Here is a 16,101-nt window from a genome sequence, read left to right on the forward strand (position 1 = left end):
ATGTCTAGTAGAGTCTTGCGGAACGATACAAAGACATCTGTACTTTTCTTCGAGAGTCTATAAGACACTAGAAAAATTCAAATTCTTCTTCCTTAAGTGCTTTTACTTGATTTTAATTGGTATCTGGCGATTTCAATTGGTATCTGACTTCTTTCATTCTTATTCTCGAAGATGAGTGTGGTTGAGAGGTATGGTGTAGAACTGGTTACCTTCTAATTTCAATAGAATGCCTGCAGGAGAGATAGTTTTAGTGGTTCTTATTCTAGAGGTCTAAGTATTTTATGGGTGCAGTGGAGTGAGTCACATTAGGAGGTTTTGTCCTAATTTGAGGCATTATGGTTAGTTTGGCCAGCAGCAGACTCCTCGGGCTCTAGTTCTAACAGGTAGGGGAGGTGGTGGTAATGGTATAGGTCATTCACAGAGTGGCCGTGGTGGTCATTAGGTAGGTAGGGGTGGTAATCAACCTCATTGAGGTAGTTCTCAGCTTGATAAAAATAACGCTAAAATTGGTGGTAGGGCCCATATCTATGTTTTTTCAGGCAGGCCTGAGGCAGAGGTATCAAACGTTGTCATTACAGGTACTATTCTTGTCTGTGATCGGATGGCCACTGTATTTTTTGATCTTGGTTCTTCTTTCTCATATGTGTCTGTCAATTTTGCTGTGGATTTGGACATAGTGTGTGATTCACTTGATTTTCCAATTCGCGTGTCTACTCCTGTGGGTGCTTCTGTTGTTGTTGATAGGGTTTATCGTTTCTGTTCTATTATATTTATGGAGTATCAACTTTGACAGATTTAGTGATTCTAGACATGGTAGATATTGATATACTTTTAGGTATGAGTTGATTGTCTCTGTATCATGATATATTAGACTGTCATATTAAGACAGTGATTGTGGCTATGCCAGGAATGTATAGACTTGAGTGAGAGGGTGATTATAGTCCTACTCTAATGAAACTTATTTTCTTTCTGCGTGCAAGGAGGTTAATTGGGAGAGGTTATTTGACTTTCCTTGTACATATTTGGGACACTTTCGTAGAGGTTCCATCTATTGAGTCAGTTTTTATGGTGTGTGAGTTCCAAGATTTTTTTCCTGAAGATTTGTCTGGTATACCACCAGACTGTGGCATTGATTTCTGTAATGATATAGATCCAGATACTCGTCCTATTTCTATTCCTTCCTAGCTACAGGCTTAGTTGCAAGATTTGTTTAGTAAGAGTTTTATCCGTCCGACTGCCTTTCCATGGGGTGCTCCTATCTTTGTTGTGAATAAGGATGGTAGTCTTTGTATTTGTATAGATTATAGGCAGTGAACAAGTTACGATCCATAATAAGTATTCTTTGCCCCATATCGAAGATTTATTTGACCAGTTGCAGGGTGCATCTGTATTTTTTAAGATTGATTTGATCTCTGGGTATCATCAGCTTAAGATTCGGATTGAGGATATTCCTAAGATTGCTTTTCGAACCCGGTATGGGCACTATGAGTTTCTTGTGATGTCTTTTGGGCTGACTAATGCCCCAACTGCTTTTATGAGTTTAATGAATGTGATATTTAAACCCTGCTTGAATTCTTTCGTGATTGTCTATTGATGATATTCTCGTTTATTCTAAGAGTAAAAAAGAACATGAAAATCACTTAAGGATTATTTTAGGTTTGTTAGAAGAGAAAAAGCTTGATGGGAAGTTTTCTAAGTGTGGGTTCTGGTAGGCTTCTATCTACTTTTCTTCATAGATGATATGTGATATATGTTGTGTGTGGATATGAATGTTAGGCTTGATTATGAGTAGGATGACTTGGCCTCGATTATTAATGTTTGGAGTTTAGATGCGGGCTTGGGACCCGTAAAATGACACATTTATACCCCTTTTGAATCCTATTGCTTTTCCTCTCTAGTTTAGATTAGTTGTAGCGTGGTTATGATGTAAACCTATGTTTGGGATGTGGTTTTAGTATTTGAAGCATGATTTGTATATTTAGTCTTATTGGGCTAGTGTGGTAGTCTTTAAACCTTAAGTTGGATAGAGTTGACTTGAGTACCTTATTTTTAGTCGAAGTTGCTATCTTAGGCTTGAATATGACTTACTTAACATCTAGAAGATGGACTAGATACCTTAGCCTATTTTGGGGCATAGTGTGCCTAATAATGGAAATTGAGGATTAGAAGAGGGGTCGTCTGGTCCACTTAGGCCTAAACTTGTGTTAAGTCTTGTGGACTTAGTTGCGGATGTTAGACATAGATGAGGCTAGTAAACCTTAGAATAAGGTTAATTCGTAACTTGATAACTTGTATTGATGTTTTCGAATTATGGCTTTTGAGTTATAGTTATGATACTTCTTGTGGATGTGATATTGTCCTAGAGAGGTGATATTCCTCGTATTCATGACGCATGACCTATCAATATAGGACATTCTAGTGATGCTTACATGTCTATTTATATTATGCCTCCAATATGTGAGATACCTCCTATATGTGAGATGATTAGACATATGCTACAGCTTATAAATGTGATTATAGATATGAGTTCAGATATATATATATGGGCTTAAGACCGTGATTATGATGTTGTGACTATTCTGAATAAATTAATAGGCCAAGGGCCGTGTTATGATAATGATTGAATATTTGAGGAGTGTTTATCAATGTAAAGATATGATTACAGTTTATGAATACATAGATGTTTGTATACACATCTCTCCGGTATGGGATGGAGGAAGATACAATATATTACTTACGACTTTATTGATTGGATACCGGTGATGACATGTACAAATTTGGTACATTCATGAGTATTATATTGGTAATTGATGTGATTGTAGCTGAAATATGATCTTACGATTATTCTGCCTAATAAACGGTTAAGCTATGTGGTAACTAGTTGTCTATTAGGAGACTATAGCACTTGTATGGCTAGGAATTTAATGTATTAGTTAATAAATCTTGCTTAGTTGAAACATGGTAGCTATCAATGGTTAATACATGGCTTATGGTGAGGTCGGGTCTAGCATAGGTGAATATTAGTTGGTACTGATGACTAAGTTTGTGATGTCGATCAGTCCATAGACGAAGAATTATGTGTTAATGAGGCTAGATAATAAGAGATGTTGGTAATAAGAGGTGACTAGTTAATGTCTTTGAAAAGTTACCAAACGGTTAACTAATAAATAGCTAAGCAAGGATTAGTTGGTAAAAGATGGTTAGATAATAAATGGAGTCAGTTGATAAAAGATGGTTAGGTAACCAGTAGTAATGTGTTGTCTAGTAATGATTAACGGATATAGGATGATTAGTTGATAATAATGAATGGTGGATACATAACGGTTTTGGTCTAATGATGAACCTTGACTAGATGTTAGATGTTGGCTATTAAATAAATAATGGTTAGTTGTTATTTAGGGAATAAGGATTATGTGAAGGATAATGTTTAGGCTAATAACTAGAGTTTATGTGATGACTAGCGAACAAGTGATTCTATTATAATAAGTGTTGTTTAGCTAATAATGAGTAGTTGGGAAGTATTGACTAGATAGATATTATATGGTGATATGACTATTTTTTATGAGTATTTTAGTGTATGCTATTCGATAATGACTATTATGATGATATGTTGATACCCGAAAAGGCCGGAGGATACTATTGATGATGTGTTGATATCCGGCAAGGCCGGAGGTTGATTACGATGATGATGGTCCTGACGAGGATAATTATGATAATTTATGGTATTGATTGTGTACTTTGTATTCATTCCCGCATGAGCTTCGCCTATCACTATTATGCACCTATATTTATCAGTCGGTGTAGGATGGTTGCATATATATGGGTGAAGAATATGCCTTGTGTTATTGTATACTGATTGAACCTTCCAAGTATGGGGCGGTGGGGGTACACATAGGCTCGACTAGGTATTTAGTTGTCCGTAATTTGAGGACTAAGAAGATTGTGTTTGTAAAGGTCCAGTGAAAGAATCGTCCTATTGAGGCGGCCACTTGGAAGACCAAAGCAGACATGCGTAGCAAGTATCCACATCTTTTTGATGATTCATGTAATTCTTTAGTTTCCTTTCTTGTCGCTTGTTTGCCGTTCGGGGACGAACGGTTGTTTAATTGGTATCTGATGTAACGACCCTCCCAATCGGTTGTGAAATTTTCTCATATTTCCTATTTTAGCTCTTTCCGTAGTTGATGTATGTGAATTATGACTCGGGGTGATGAGTAATATCAGTTCTTGAGGTTCCGAGTAACATGCGAGAAACTATTGAGTATTTTAAATATTAGTTTAGTTGGTGATTAATGAACCAAATCGACATTTTCTTATTTATTGAGACTTATGTATAAGAATAAAACTTAAGTGGGTGGGGTTTAAAATTAATAAATATTTAGTATAATAAAATCAGAATATTGAAGGAAAGAGGAGCACGAAAGCCACGATTAAAGTACTTGCAGTTTTGAGGCGTGGAGAATTGTGACGGTGTGAAGACACCTTTCAGGTGAGAATTCAATTGTTTGCAGTTCTTTACTTTGAAATAGTGTCGGTGGAGTCTTGAGAAGGAGGCAAAAAATTGTTAGTATGCAATATTAAGGAGGAATATATGTCCTGGTAGAGAATTTGCTAATGAATTTCATAAGAATCAAAATGGTTAGTGGCTGGCATATTTTTTAAGGAATTCCAAAGAAACTCAAAGTGGCGTAGCTGCTGTTGTTCTTCTTTTTAAATGATTTTTAGTGAAATCAAAGCGGCGCAGCCACTGTTGATACAATTTGTTTAATTTTCTCATCGGTTAAAGGTGGCGCCTGCCACAGTTATCGATTTAGGATTTTAGAATAAGAATTTATAAAATGAGTGTTATTAAATTTGTATTCTTATGAAAGTCATCTATTTGAACAGATTTTGAACATTTCGAAAATTTGGAAAGGACAAGGCACTTGTGGACTAGTGATATTTGAGTTCCTCGATTGAGGTAGGTTATGATTTAATTAAAGTTTAGACTCGACTTAATTGTGTGTATGCTCCTAAAATTGAATACTTGTTGATTGCTAGTTGGATATGCTTGAAATTGTTGATGTTTGGATTGTTGATGCGTGTATAAATTATTATTGAAAGTCTACTTGATGCAATTTTCTTATGACTTTAAGTATACTTATAAACTTGATACATCGTGTTGTATGTTGTGAAGTAGTGTAAATTTGATATTGGTATTACTTTATGTGTTGGATCGGGTACCATGCCGGTACGGATATGTATCTGTTGGATCGGGTACCACGCCGGTACAGATATGCATATGTTGGATTGGGTACCATGTCGGTACGGATATGTATGTGTTGGATTGGGTATCACGCCGGTATGGATATGTATGTGTTGGATCGGGTACCACCCCGGTACGGATATGTTTGTATTGGATCGGGTACCACGCCGGTACGAATATGTATGTGTTGGATCGGGTACCACGCCGGTACGGATATGTATGTGTTGGATCGGGTACCACGCCGGTACGGATATGTATGTGTTGGATCAGGTACCACGCCGGTACGGATATGTATGTGTTGGATCGGGTACCCTCCGGTACGGATATGTATATGTTGGATGGGGTACCACGCCGGTACGAATATGTATATGTTGGATCGGGTACCACGCCGGTACGGATATGTATATGTTGGATCGGGTACCACGCCGGTACGAATATGTATATGTTGGATCGGGTTTCATGCCGGTACGAATATGTATATGTTGGATCGGATACCACGCCAGTACGGTACATGAACATAGATTGTTCCCTGCAGGTCATGACTACAACAACAACAACAAACCCAGTGTATTCCCACATAGTGGGGTTTGGGGGGGTAAGATGTACGCAGTCCATACCACTACTTCAAGAGAAGTAGAAAGGCCATGACTATTTGGGCAAAAAATAAGTCCCATAACATGTGTGTACATAATTGTGTTGATTCTATGGGTGTTTACAGTATGGTTGATACTCTTGATGGTTATGTGACTTGTTTGTGAGCACTTTTTGACCTATTGTTGCTATATTGTTGATTTATTGAATATTTGTTATGTGATGATACCTGTCTACTTGTTATTTAATTTATGTTGTGTACATGCTATTAAATTGAGTTGATCTATGATACCTACCAGTACATAGTGGTTTGTACTGATACTACCCTGTACTCTTCTTTTGTTGAGTGCAGAAAGTGTTCTAGAGGCTCAGACATGACCTCACCTCTAAAGTTTGATAACAGATCTTGATCTAAGGGTGAGCACTCCATCTCCAGGCTGTCATGAGTCATCTTATTTGTTCTTGTCCATCTTTCGGGCAATGAAACAATCTTTATTTACTTTATTTTTGGATATCACTTTAGATATGATCTTTGTTAGTGTTCTTGTACAATGACTTTCGGGTCTCGAGAATTTTAGTAAATAGTTTGTTTGACTTCCGCATTAATAATGATTAGTCCTGGATTATTGTTATTATGTTGATTCTACAATAATATCATCTTAATATTGACTAAGTGATTGGGTAATGGTTCGGTTTAAATGGTTCTCCATTAGGAAGATTAGTATAGGTGGTACTCATGGCCACTTGGGTCGTGACATATAGATCCATACATACATACATACATACATATACATATACATATACATATACATATACATATATATATATTACTTCACTTTACTACTATATATAAGAGAGTGAGTGAGATTTTAGTGGTCCTCACATCAATTTTTTTTATCATTTTATCCTTAATTTAAATTTTAATTACTCTACAAATTTTCATTCATTTTGATAAATTTGAACAAGTATATGAGCTTATTAAATGCTACAAAAGTGATGAGTAACGAAAAAATGATAGTGACACCATAAAAACTATTTATACAATCAAGTTCAAAATTGATGCAAAGATTTATTGTCTTTATATTTTGTAGAAATGTTTATTAATCGCACTTTAGATTTTCATTTATCCTAACAAATTTATCATGGACAAGTTATTAAAATATGTGGACATTTCCTTTCTAACTTAATACATGTTTAATTATTAAATAAAAAGATATTTAATTTTTTTTTAAATACAATTTGACTCTACAAATATTAATGATACTAAATAATGAAAAGTGAGATTAATTCTTTTTCACCTTTTTTGATGATGAACTTTTTTGACAAAAAATCAGATTATCAATATTTTATGGATTTAGAACAAAATAAGTAATTTAATAGGAAATATTAAAGCTTCATACACATTTAAGAAATATCAACATAAATTTCTTAACATATATTTTTAGCAAAAAAAAACTAATAAATTTTAAAAAAAATTAGTAACTTTTTAATTTCTTTTGTATGATTTAATATGAAGGAAAATAATTAAGCTAAATATTCTGAAGGGTATTTTAGTAAACAAATAATATATTTTTACAAATAATGCATTACATATTATTTTTAGTACCACAAATCAAACAACCACTAAAACATAATACTAGGATAACTTATCTCAGGACAACTAATTCCAGCATAACTAATCCCGATATAACTTGTTTTAAAACCAAACGACCCCTAAGATTCATATCTCATTCTAAACACAATTACAACAGTATGGTGGGGGGAAGCTTGCAAAAAATGAATCAGAGACATATTTATCTGTATTATATACAAATATTTTGTAACATGTCGAGCACAAGAAAATCTACCCCCCTTCCCCTCAACCCTCACCACCTAACAAACACAGAGTCAGCACATGGGATTCAGTAGGATTAAGAAGGGCTGGCAAGAAAGGTTACCTCGTCAGTCCCCATTACCCTTATTTAGCATTTCTTTCTTAGCTAATTTACCCAAAATTACAATACCATCAATCCGATAGTTATCGTACCTGTTCTTTAAAACCCAAACACTGAAATGATGCAATAAGATAGACATGATCTCCATTGAAATTAATCAAAATTTTGGAGAAGGAAAACCAATTTTATTTTTTTGGATATAATTTTAAAACGATACATATGGTTTGCTTCAAATTTGAAATCTGATCGAAGAGAATTGTTGATTTTAGTATATCAGTAATCCAGCTCATAACGATTTCAGCGTGATTTGCTTCGCCGAATAAAACAAAATTCGTTACTTCCTAAAATAACTATCTATTCTGTTTTAAATATATCATATGAATCACAGTTTTTTAAAATCGAGATATTATGTAATTAAACAAATAGTTGAAAAAAAAGTGTTATAATCCTTAAACATTTCGAAATTTATGTAAGTTACCCAATATTAAATGGGTTGAATTGAATATTTGATTGAGTCATGACCCATACTAATGTATTTTAAAAAGAATATATTTTGGGGGAAAGGATATGCCATGGGAGTGGGGTTGAGGGGTGTTAGGGTAAGATTTTTTTTTTTTAAAATAAAAAGAATTTGAAAGGAGGTGGATGATTTTGAGGCTGGAGAACACATCATCACTTGTTTTTCTTAAAAAATTATTTTTTAATTAAATGGATTGGAGTAAAGATTGAATTGGACTTATTTAAATTCAATTTAAAAATGGGTTGACACTTAATGAGTTGAGATTTTACGCAGTAAATTATTTTGGACGGATTAGTTTAATTTTGAGTTTATTTTGACACTTCTAGTCCAAACATTATTTTATTTGTAAATTATCTTGGACGGATTAGTTCAATTTGAGTTTATTTTGACACTTCTAGTCCAAACATTATTTTATTTTATTAATTTATATAAAATTTAAGTTTTACCATGTAGAGTATTATAGCATGTAAGCTTTTGCTAGCTTATCTAATAAGTAGGTAAATATATTTATATGATAATGCAGAATATGCACAAAATTGAACTCTTTATATCGCTCTACACGACACGACGCGTCACGTCATGTGAAATTACCGAAAAGCAAACAAGACAAAGCAACCGAGCTGGTCAAGTGAGAACTACTCCGTCTCGAAGATATTCGCCGGAATTTGGGCTCCGGTTTTCCCCTGCATATATATGTACAAATGGAAGTGGCTAAGAGCGCCTACTTTTCTTCTCCATTTCTCTTTCATTTACTTTTCACAATCATTCTGCTCTCATCCAATCCAGTTCTGAGCATCCGATTTCCAGATCGGATCCCGGAGTTACCAAAGGATGCCTCTAATCAACCAGTAAAAACGGCAGTTTTCGCTCTCGGAAGCTTCTGGAGATCGGAAGCATCATTTGGCTGCTTAAACGGCATCGTAAGAACCACCGTTGGTTATGCTGGTGGTTCAAAACCTAATCCTGAGTATAGAAATTTGGGGGATCACGCTGAATGTGTACAGGTATTTGTTTAATCTCTTTCCTTATGTAGACTAACTACTGAAATTGTTGCCGCATCATATTTGTGCAATTATGCCTTAATCGCCTGTAATTGAAATTACGCCAATGTAATGTGTTCGCCAGCCTATGTTGACTACATTGTAAAAAGAAAAATTGACAGTTGCAATTGTTGGGTAAAGCGGAATAATAACAAAAGTATTTGTGGCAAAATACTACGGAAAAAATAAAAAATAATGACACCAGAAATTTTACATGAAAATTCTTTTAAATTAGGGAAAAACCAAGGACCAAGAGGAGCAACTGATATCACTTAATAAGAAATTTTATGTTGTAGTCAAAATGACTACTATACGACCGACGAAAATGCTATCAGATTGGAGACACTTTCTATGAGATGATAGGAGTGACATTAGATGAGGAGGGAGATGAGAAAGCATTATTCCAATCAGGGGTTATCCAACGGGAGCAATATGCTAGAAGAGTAAGCTCATCCGTATCTTAATCATTTTATTGTCCGGCTCAGTTAACACCAGCTGAACCTAATTAATATCTGGATGGTGGGTTAGTCCCATTCTAACTAGTAGTTGTTGACTTTTTGTCCTTGTCTTGTAAAATTGCGATGTGAATGGAATGGTGACAGTAACATGCTAGCATATTGTTTCATTAAAGATTTTTGAATGTTTCATTTATCTCCTACTCAACTTGTTCAATGTACTAGATTTAATTTCTTGTAGGTTGAATACGATCCCAGAGTAATTGGTTTCAGACAATTATTGGAGGTCTTCTGGGCTAGCCATGATTCTAGGCAAGTTTTTGGGCAAGGTCCTGATGTGGGTAACCAGTACAGGTAGGATCCTTGACTTCAATCTGGGTTCCTCTTTTACCTGAGACTGAAGACGAACACGTGAAGAGCATGTTATCAATTTGAGTACAGGTCTATTATTTTCACAAACGGCACTGAGGAGTCAAGATTGGCTGCTGTTAGCAAAGAAAGAGAACAATCAAAGTCAAAGAGCAGCATTGTAACCACTCAAATTCAACAGCTTGAAGCTTTTTATCCTGCAGAGCCTGAACATCAGGTCTAGTATCCATAACTACATTATGCTGATACTACTTATCATAATTTCTAAGGAGTTTAGCACTGAAGGTCTGTTACACTTGCTTCCTTTATCAAAAAAGGGGTTTAGTACTGAGTTTCCTGCCACAGTTGATTCTTCCCTCTGTAAACATCATAGAGTTATTTATGATGGGGATTCAGGAGGTGTCATTTGACGCAATGCCTCTCTTGTCAGTTCATATGCAAAGGGGAAGAAATAATGGATTTTATCTAGAGTAATATGTATACATATATTTGCTTAACTGAGAATTCCTCCCTAAGCTGGCACACGGTTCGAAACTCGCTTCAAAATTGGCCCATCTCTCTACGTAAAATATAAAGCTTTTGTGTGCAACAGGTTCAAACTCGTGACGTCCGCCTAACCCACACATCACAGGTTGACTCTTACCATTAGACCAAACCCTGGGAGCATTATATTTGCAGTAAAAGACTGCAAAAAGAATGTATAGTGCCTTTAGGAAGAAGGAGTTGAGTTGAGTCCAAAGCATTGAAAATATATTGGATGACTTTACAGAATTCATGTACAGCAAAACATTATCAGTTCGCCCGTAGCACGGGCGAGCTTTACGTGGAGGAATAGAAGGATGCATCTCAAACAGACTGGATAATATATCTAGTGATTGGAGGGGAATTCTCAGTTCAAAGAACCTTTGTAAGTGCTTTTTTCGGGCCTTTTACCCATTGGCAGTGGCAGTGGGATTGAGAAGGAATTAGTTTTGATAAAGAAAACATTCTTACATTCTGGATATTGTATTTTATTCTTCTCCATTTCATCCGGCAAATTTAAGAAATTAAAAATGTACATCTTGTCAGCTTGGAGAGTGTCACAACACCAATCAGAAATAGGGATTGGGATATTTGGAGACTAGCTATTTTCAATTCGATGAATTTTTGAGCCTCTCTAGTATAAATCATCATAGAGATTTGCATGCTAGGAGAACTCTATCTTGAATCAATGTTGGCGGTTTCCAGATGACATTAAAGCACCATCAGTAATGAGTGTGTAAAAGATATTATGTAGATATATCGTGATTCATAGGGTTCTGAATCAAAAATTGGAATCTAGAATCATGTATTATTCGGGCTGGATTCTCATTTAACGATTCTTCCTTAAAACATGGAATTCTCCACCTTTTATCTGTTTCCAATGTGAGCAAAGGTCATGAGTGCAGTCCCTTTGGAACACCCAATAGAAAAGGTGATGTTTTTCCTTATGAAGTAAGAAGTAAGAAGCTTTCATTAATAAGGCATTAAGAAGATGCAATACGTATAAAAGAGATGTAGTTAGCTCACTACATGAGAACTGTGCTAGGCAGACCATGGAGCTAATGAAGTCAAAAAAACTATCAATAACATCTACAGGGGTTAGGTTGCTCTGGCTAGAAAGGCTAATTAAACATCTAATTTTCAGGGAATGTGTAGGATTTCAAACATCTGTTATTCCTCTGTGTCCAAATACACCAAATAGTAGTTGTTGGGATCATCTTTAGATCTTTTTTGATGACCTTATTCCAAAACGCCTGCACTCATAAGCTTCTTTGATTGGCTGTGGAGTGACCAACTTAGTCCAAAAATAGAAGAGAAAGGCCTGAGAGATCTGCTGCAGCTGTGACATGAAGAAAGAGATGATAAAAAGGAGATGGTTGCAGAGTTTCTTAAAGGGGAAGGAGAACAGTTCTCATAGAACGTGTCTTCGCATGTTGGATTGGGAAATTGATGAAGTGGAAAGCATCGTATAGAAGTATACAACTATAGACAACTTGAGGAGGATGTTAAGGTATTATAGAGTCTTCATCTTCAAAGTGTTTTCTGTAAAGTCACACTTAAATAAACTAGTTGATAGTCGCCATTCAAGTTACTTTCAGAATTCAGCATGGAAAATGAAGGCACTAAAGAAAGCAGTCTTCTTTACATGATGCGCTATATGTATGGTGGCAATATTAACTGTAATAATATAAGAAAGAGAAGATGCATTATTGTCAGTTTTGCAATATGTGCAATAGGCATGCAGGGGATATGGATCACATGCAGTTTTGTTTCTCAACTATTGACCATGATTTTCTCCATTGCTGCCTGAAGCAGTTGTCGAGACAAAGGAAAGCTGAAGAATGAAAAAAAAATTTGGGAAAACTGGACACCCTTATATATTTTATGGTTTATATGGCTAGAAAAAAGAGCTAGAATTCTTTAAGAAAGAAAAATCAATTAAGATGTTAAAGTTCTCTCCAATTTCAGTTTATTTAAAAATTTTAAAAAATGTCTTATCTCACTATTTTTTCTGTATACCTGGTAGCGTAGATAATTGACTAGACTCTAAGGGAATGAAGGCATGATTATTTTATAATAGAATTATTTTGTGTTTTTTTTTTTTGTGATCGTGGTGTCCGGGCCAGTTTGCGTGCACCTCGACTAATTCCACGTGATAACTGCCACCTCCCACCATAACTCTATCTATCTAAGGCTAGAGACTAATTCCACGGGATACCTGCCACCAGCAACAGGTAGCAACAGGTACCAGGTAACTCTATCCACCAAAGTCTAGAACAGATGAAAAGAAATCAACCAGACAGGAATTGAACCTGAGACCTCATGTTGCTCAACCCAACTTCATTGAACCACTAGGCCATGCCCTTGAGTAGAATTATTGTGTTTAACAATATCTTGGTGTATCTTAATAAACTATTTGATTCATAAAAACATTTGGCTCAAGGAAAATTTAGAGGGATGTACACCATATTGGCCTTTTTCCCTGTTCTCATGTTATTTTTCTCTTTTGTTCTAATCACCGAGGAATTTGGTATCCAGGTTGCTTTAAAAGTAAGGAACAAAAAAATCTAAGCAGAGTGGTTTATGTGGTATATAGATATTAACTTATATTATTGCAATTTCTCTTTCATGTAAAAGCAAGCTAATGGGAATTGTGTTTGTTTGTCCTTTGAGGGGAAATCTTTTTGTGAGGAACTGTCAAAATGTAATGCGCCAAAAGAGTCTCTATAGGGCTACAGGATAACCAAAAAGAAAATAGTAGTTTTCCTTTTTGTTAAGGTAAATTATTTTATTAATAATGGGAAAATTTGAGGTAGTGGTATGTATTGTAAACACTTAACCTTCCCTAGACCCTACTTTGTGGGGATACGCTGGTTATGTTGGGGAAATCTCCCATAGACAAGCAGTTTACCAAATGTAGAGAATCTACACCAAAGTATGATATTTTACAGATGATACCTATTCTTCTTCACAAATTGAAACTTCATGGGTGCACCAAAAAGAAACTAGGAATGAGAAACTATTTCTCAAATGTACATACTTATTCTCTTTCCCATGAAAGGCTCTCGTATCTCTTCCATCCCTGGCTCTTGACTACGATTCATTACTTGCAGCAAGTGTCTTTGAGCTTTTAATGTACTGGAGCATTTTTGGTTTTGCAGTTCGTTGCGGCATTTATATCTTGAGTAACTTGAAAAGGAAGTCTTTATTGCCAAATGTTTTTTCTTTTATTGTTGTTTAGGAAAGAAATCAGGACCAGAAAATTATTTCTTTCTCAACAAAGTAGACCTGGAACATCCCCAGAAACAGAACCATCTTGATTTCTTGATTTATCATTTATTGATTGACAAAATCATGTGGACTATTTTCTTCTTTTTCTCTTGTTTATGGAAGTACCCTTCTTGTTTATCTAGTTGTCACTGTTCCAATGATCATTTGAAGCACATGATTGACTAATCACTACTGTCTATTTTTCAGAAATTTGAGCTTAAGAGGAATCCCTTTCTACTTCAATTAATGGGAAACTTGCCTGAGGAGGAGCTTGAGAGGTCCACACTTGCTACAAAACTAAATGGCTATGCAGCAGAGCTTTGTCCATCAAGAACCCAAAGGCGGATTGATGCAACGATCAATGATATTATCAAGAAAGGCTGGCCCATTCTCAGAGACGTTTGATTATACATCTCAAGGGTATATGAGATCCTGCAGACCTCTGTTAAGGTGTAGACACTGTGTTCCCATTGCTGAGGTAACATCTCGCAGATGACAGAATACCCTCTCATGCAAATTCATCTTACATCATTACAGAATCTGAATAGCAAGCAGAGACCTTTTTACAGAGGTTAATCAAATATATTTGTACAATCGGAATTTTTAGAATAGGTTGATTGGACTAGACTGAGCAGATACTTTTTTGCAAATATTAATCAAATATGTTTGTACAATCTGAATGTTCAGTGTAGGCAATAGGTTGATTGCACTAGGACTGAACATCGTTGCAATTTAAGGCTGTTGGGACCTTAAAATCATGTTGTTGTAGCACTTTTTATTCTATGTATGCTTGGCAACCACGCTTATCATGCTGTAGTAGTTGCAATTTGCAATTTCATAAACTATTTTCCTACAATCAGGCACCACATTTAACTGAATTTGACCAGTTTTCGGATGGTTTACGAATTTAACAGATGCTAAATGTTCTTTTTTCTGTCTTATACTGCTAGCAAGCGAAATGTACTAGAAGTTAAGATTTGACTGCCCATAGATGAACAGAAGTAGCAGCTGAGAGACGATAAGATATTGTTGAGGATGTAATAGCTTTTGGATCTCAAGGGGAATTGATTTTTCTAGTGGAAAAGTTGGATCCATTTCTCTCAAATCGATTTACCAATTTGTTTGCTTCTTAATTCTTATTCTTGGTCATTTACTTCTAAACTTTTGTGTGTCAACTGGAAAGGAATACGAGGGAATAAACAAGTACGCTGTTTACCGGCTCATGACGCAATAAACATCAAATACTATGTCCCAAAAAGATATATCTGCTATTTTCACTAGTTCATGACGCAATAAACATCATATTTGGAACGACATGAAGGAACCAACTCAGAATTAGCCAAGGGCTTACCTCCTACATTGTAGGGTGCTCCATATTCGTTAATTAGTTTTTTAATCTTTTCCAGATTTAGGTCTGAAGTAGGATGAACTAGTGGCTTACTCCCTCTAATGTTTGCAATTTCTACATGAGTTGGGGGCCCCTGTTCATTAGCCAAATTACTTTTCACGGATGTTTCAGGCTTAGTCATCATCAACGGCACAGATTTTGCCATTGGCTTTGGCCGAAAAATTGGTCCAGATCCTGTATGGGGAACTTGGTATTCATTCAGGGTTCAGGGTTCAGCAGAAGCTTCACCAGTAAGTCTGTGTCAATACGGCTACTCTGCTCTTGAGCGTTTGCCAGTGCAGCTACAGCAACAGCGACGGTCAAATCACCGTCAAAACCAGGAATGTTGGGATTTTCACATGGGGGAAATTGGGTGACGGGGTTGTGATTAGCAGGTGGCTTTCCAGTAACTTGAGACTTTATTTGGGAAGTATTCTGGTTTTCACATACTGTTTGATACTTGGGTGCATGGTTTTGATTAGCTGGTTGGCCTGTAAAAATTTTAGTCTGATCTGGATGTTCACATGTGGAGGGAAATTGGGTGACAGGGTTGTGATTAGCAGGTGACTTTCCAGAAACTTGAGACTTCACCTGGGAAGTATTCTGCCTTTCACCTACTGTTTGATACTTGGGTGCATGGTTTTGATTAGCTGGTTGGTCTGGAAAAATTTTAGTCTGATCTGTATTTTCACATGTGGAGGCAAATTGAGTGACAGGGTTTTGATTAGCAGGTGGCTTTCCAGAAGCTTGAGACTTTATCTGGGAAGT

At 35.9% G+C, this 16,101-nt stretch overlaps 2 protein-coding genes and 1 pseudogene across 4 annotated transcripts in view; 2 read left to right on the forward strand and 1 right to left on the reverse strand.

The window, feature by feature from the left end:
* Positions 1 to 8,786: 8,786 nt before the first annotated feature.
* LOC107867250 (peptide methionine sulfoxide reductase A5) lies at positions 8,787 to 14,799 on the forward strand. Its single transcript, XM_016713405.2, has 4 exons — positions 8,787 to 9,294; positions 10,027 to 10,139; positions 10,227 to 10,371; positions 14,154 to 14,799. The coding sequence occupies exons 1-4, from the start codon at positions 8,992 to 8,994 to the stop codon at positions 14,349 to 14,351; spliced, it is 759 nt and encodes a 252-aa protein (XP_016568891.1). The 5' UTR covers positions 8,787 to 8,991; the 3' UTR covers positions 14,352 to 14,799.
* Positions 14,406 to 16,101, forward strand: part of LOC107867251 — an 18,930-nt gene continuing 17,234 nt past the window's right edge. For all 3 annotated transcript variants that reach the window (XM_047411119.1, XM_047411120.1, XM_047411118.1), the window contains exon 1: positions 14,406 to 14,424. The gene's annotated coding sequence lies outside the window, so the exon portion shown is untranslated. The remainder of the gene's footprint in view (positions 14,425 to 16,101) is intronic.
* The window catches only part of LOC124898084, a 4,941-nt pseudogene continuing 4,063 nt past the window's right edge, over positions 15,224 to 16,101 (reverse strand).

The sequence above is a fragment of the Capsicum annuum genome, chromosome 4 (assembly GCF_002878395.1).
Source record: "Capsicum annuum cultivar UCD-10X-F1 chromosome 4, UCD10Xv1.1, whole genome shotgun sequence".
NCBI classification, from domain to species: domain Eukaryota; kingdom Viridiplantae; phylum Streptophyta; class Magnoliopsida; order Solanales; family Solanaceae; genus Capsicum; species Capsicum annuum.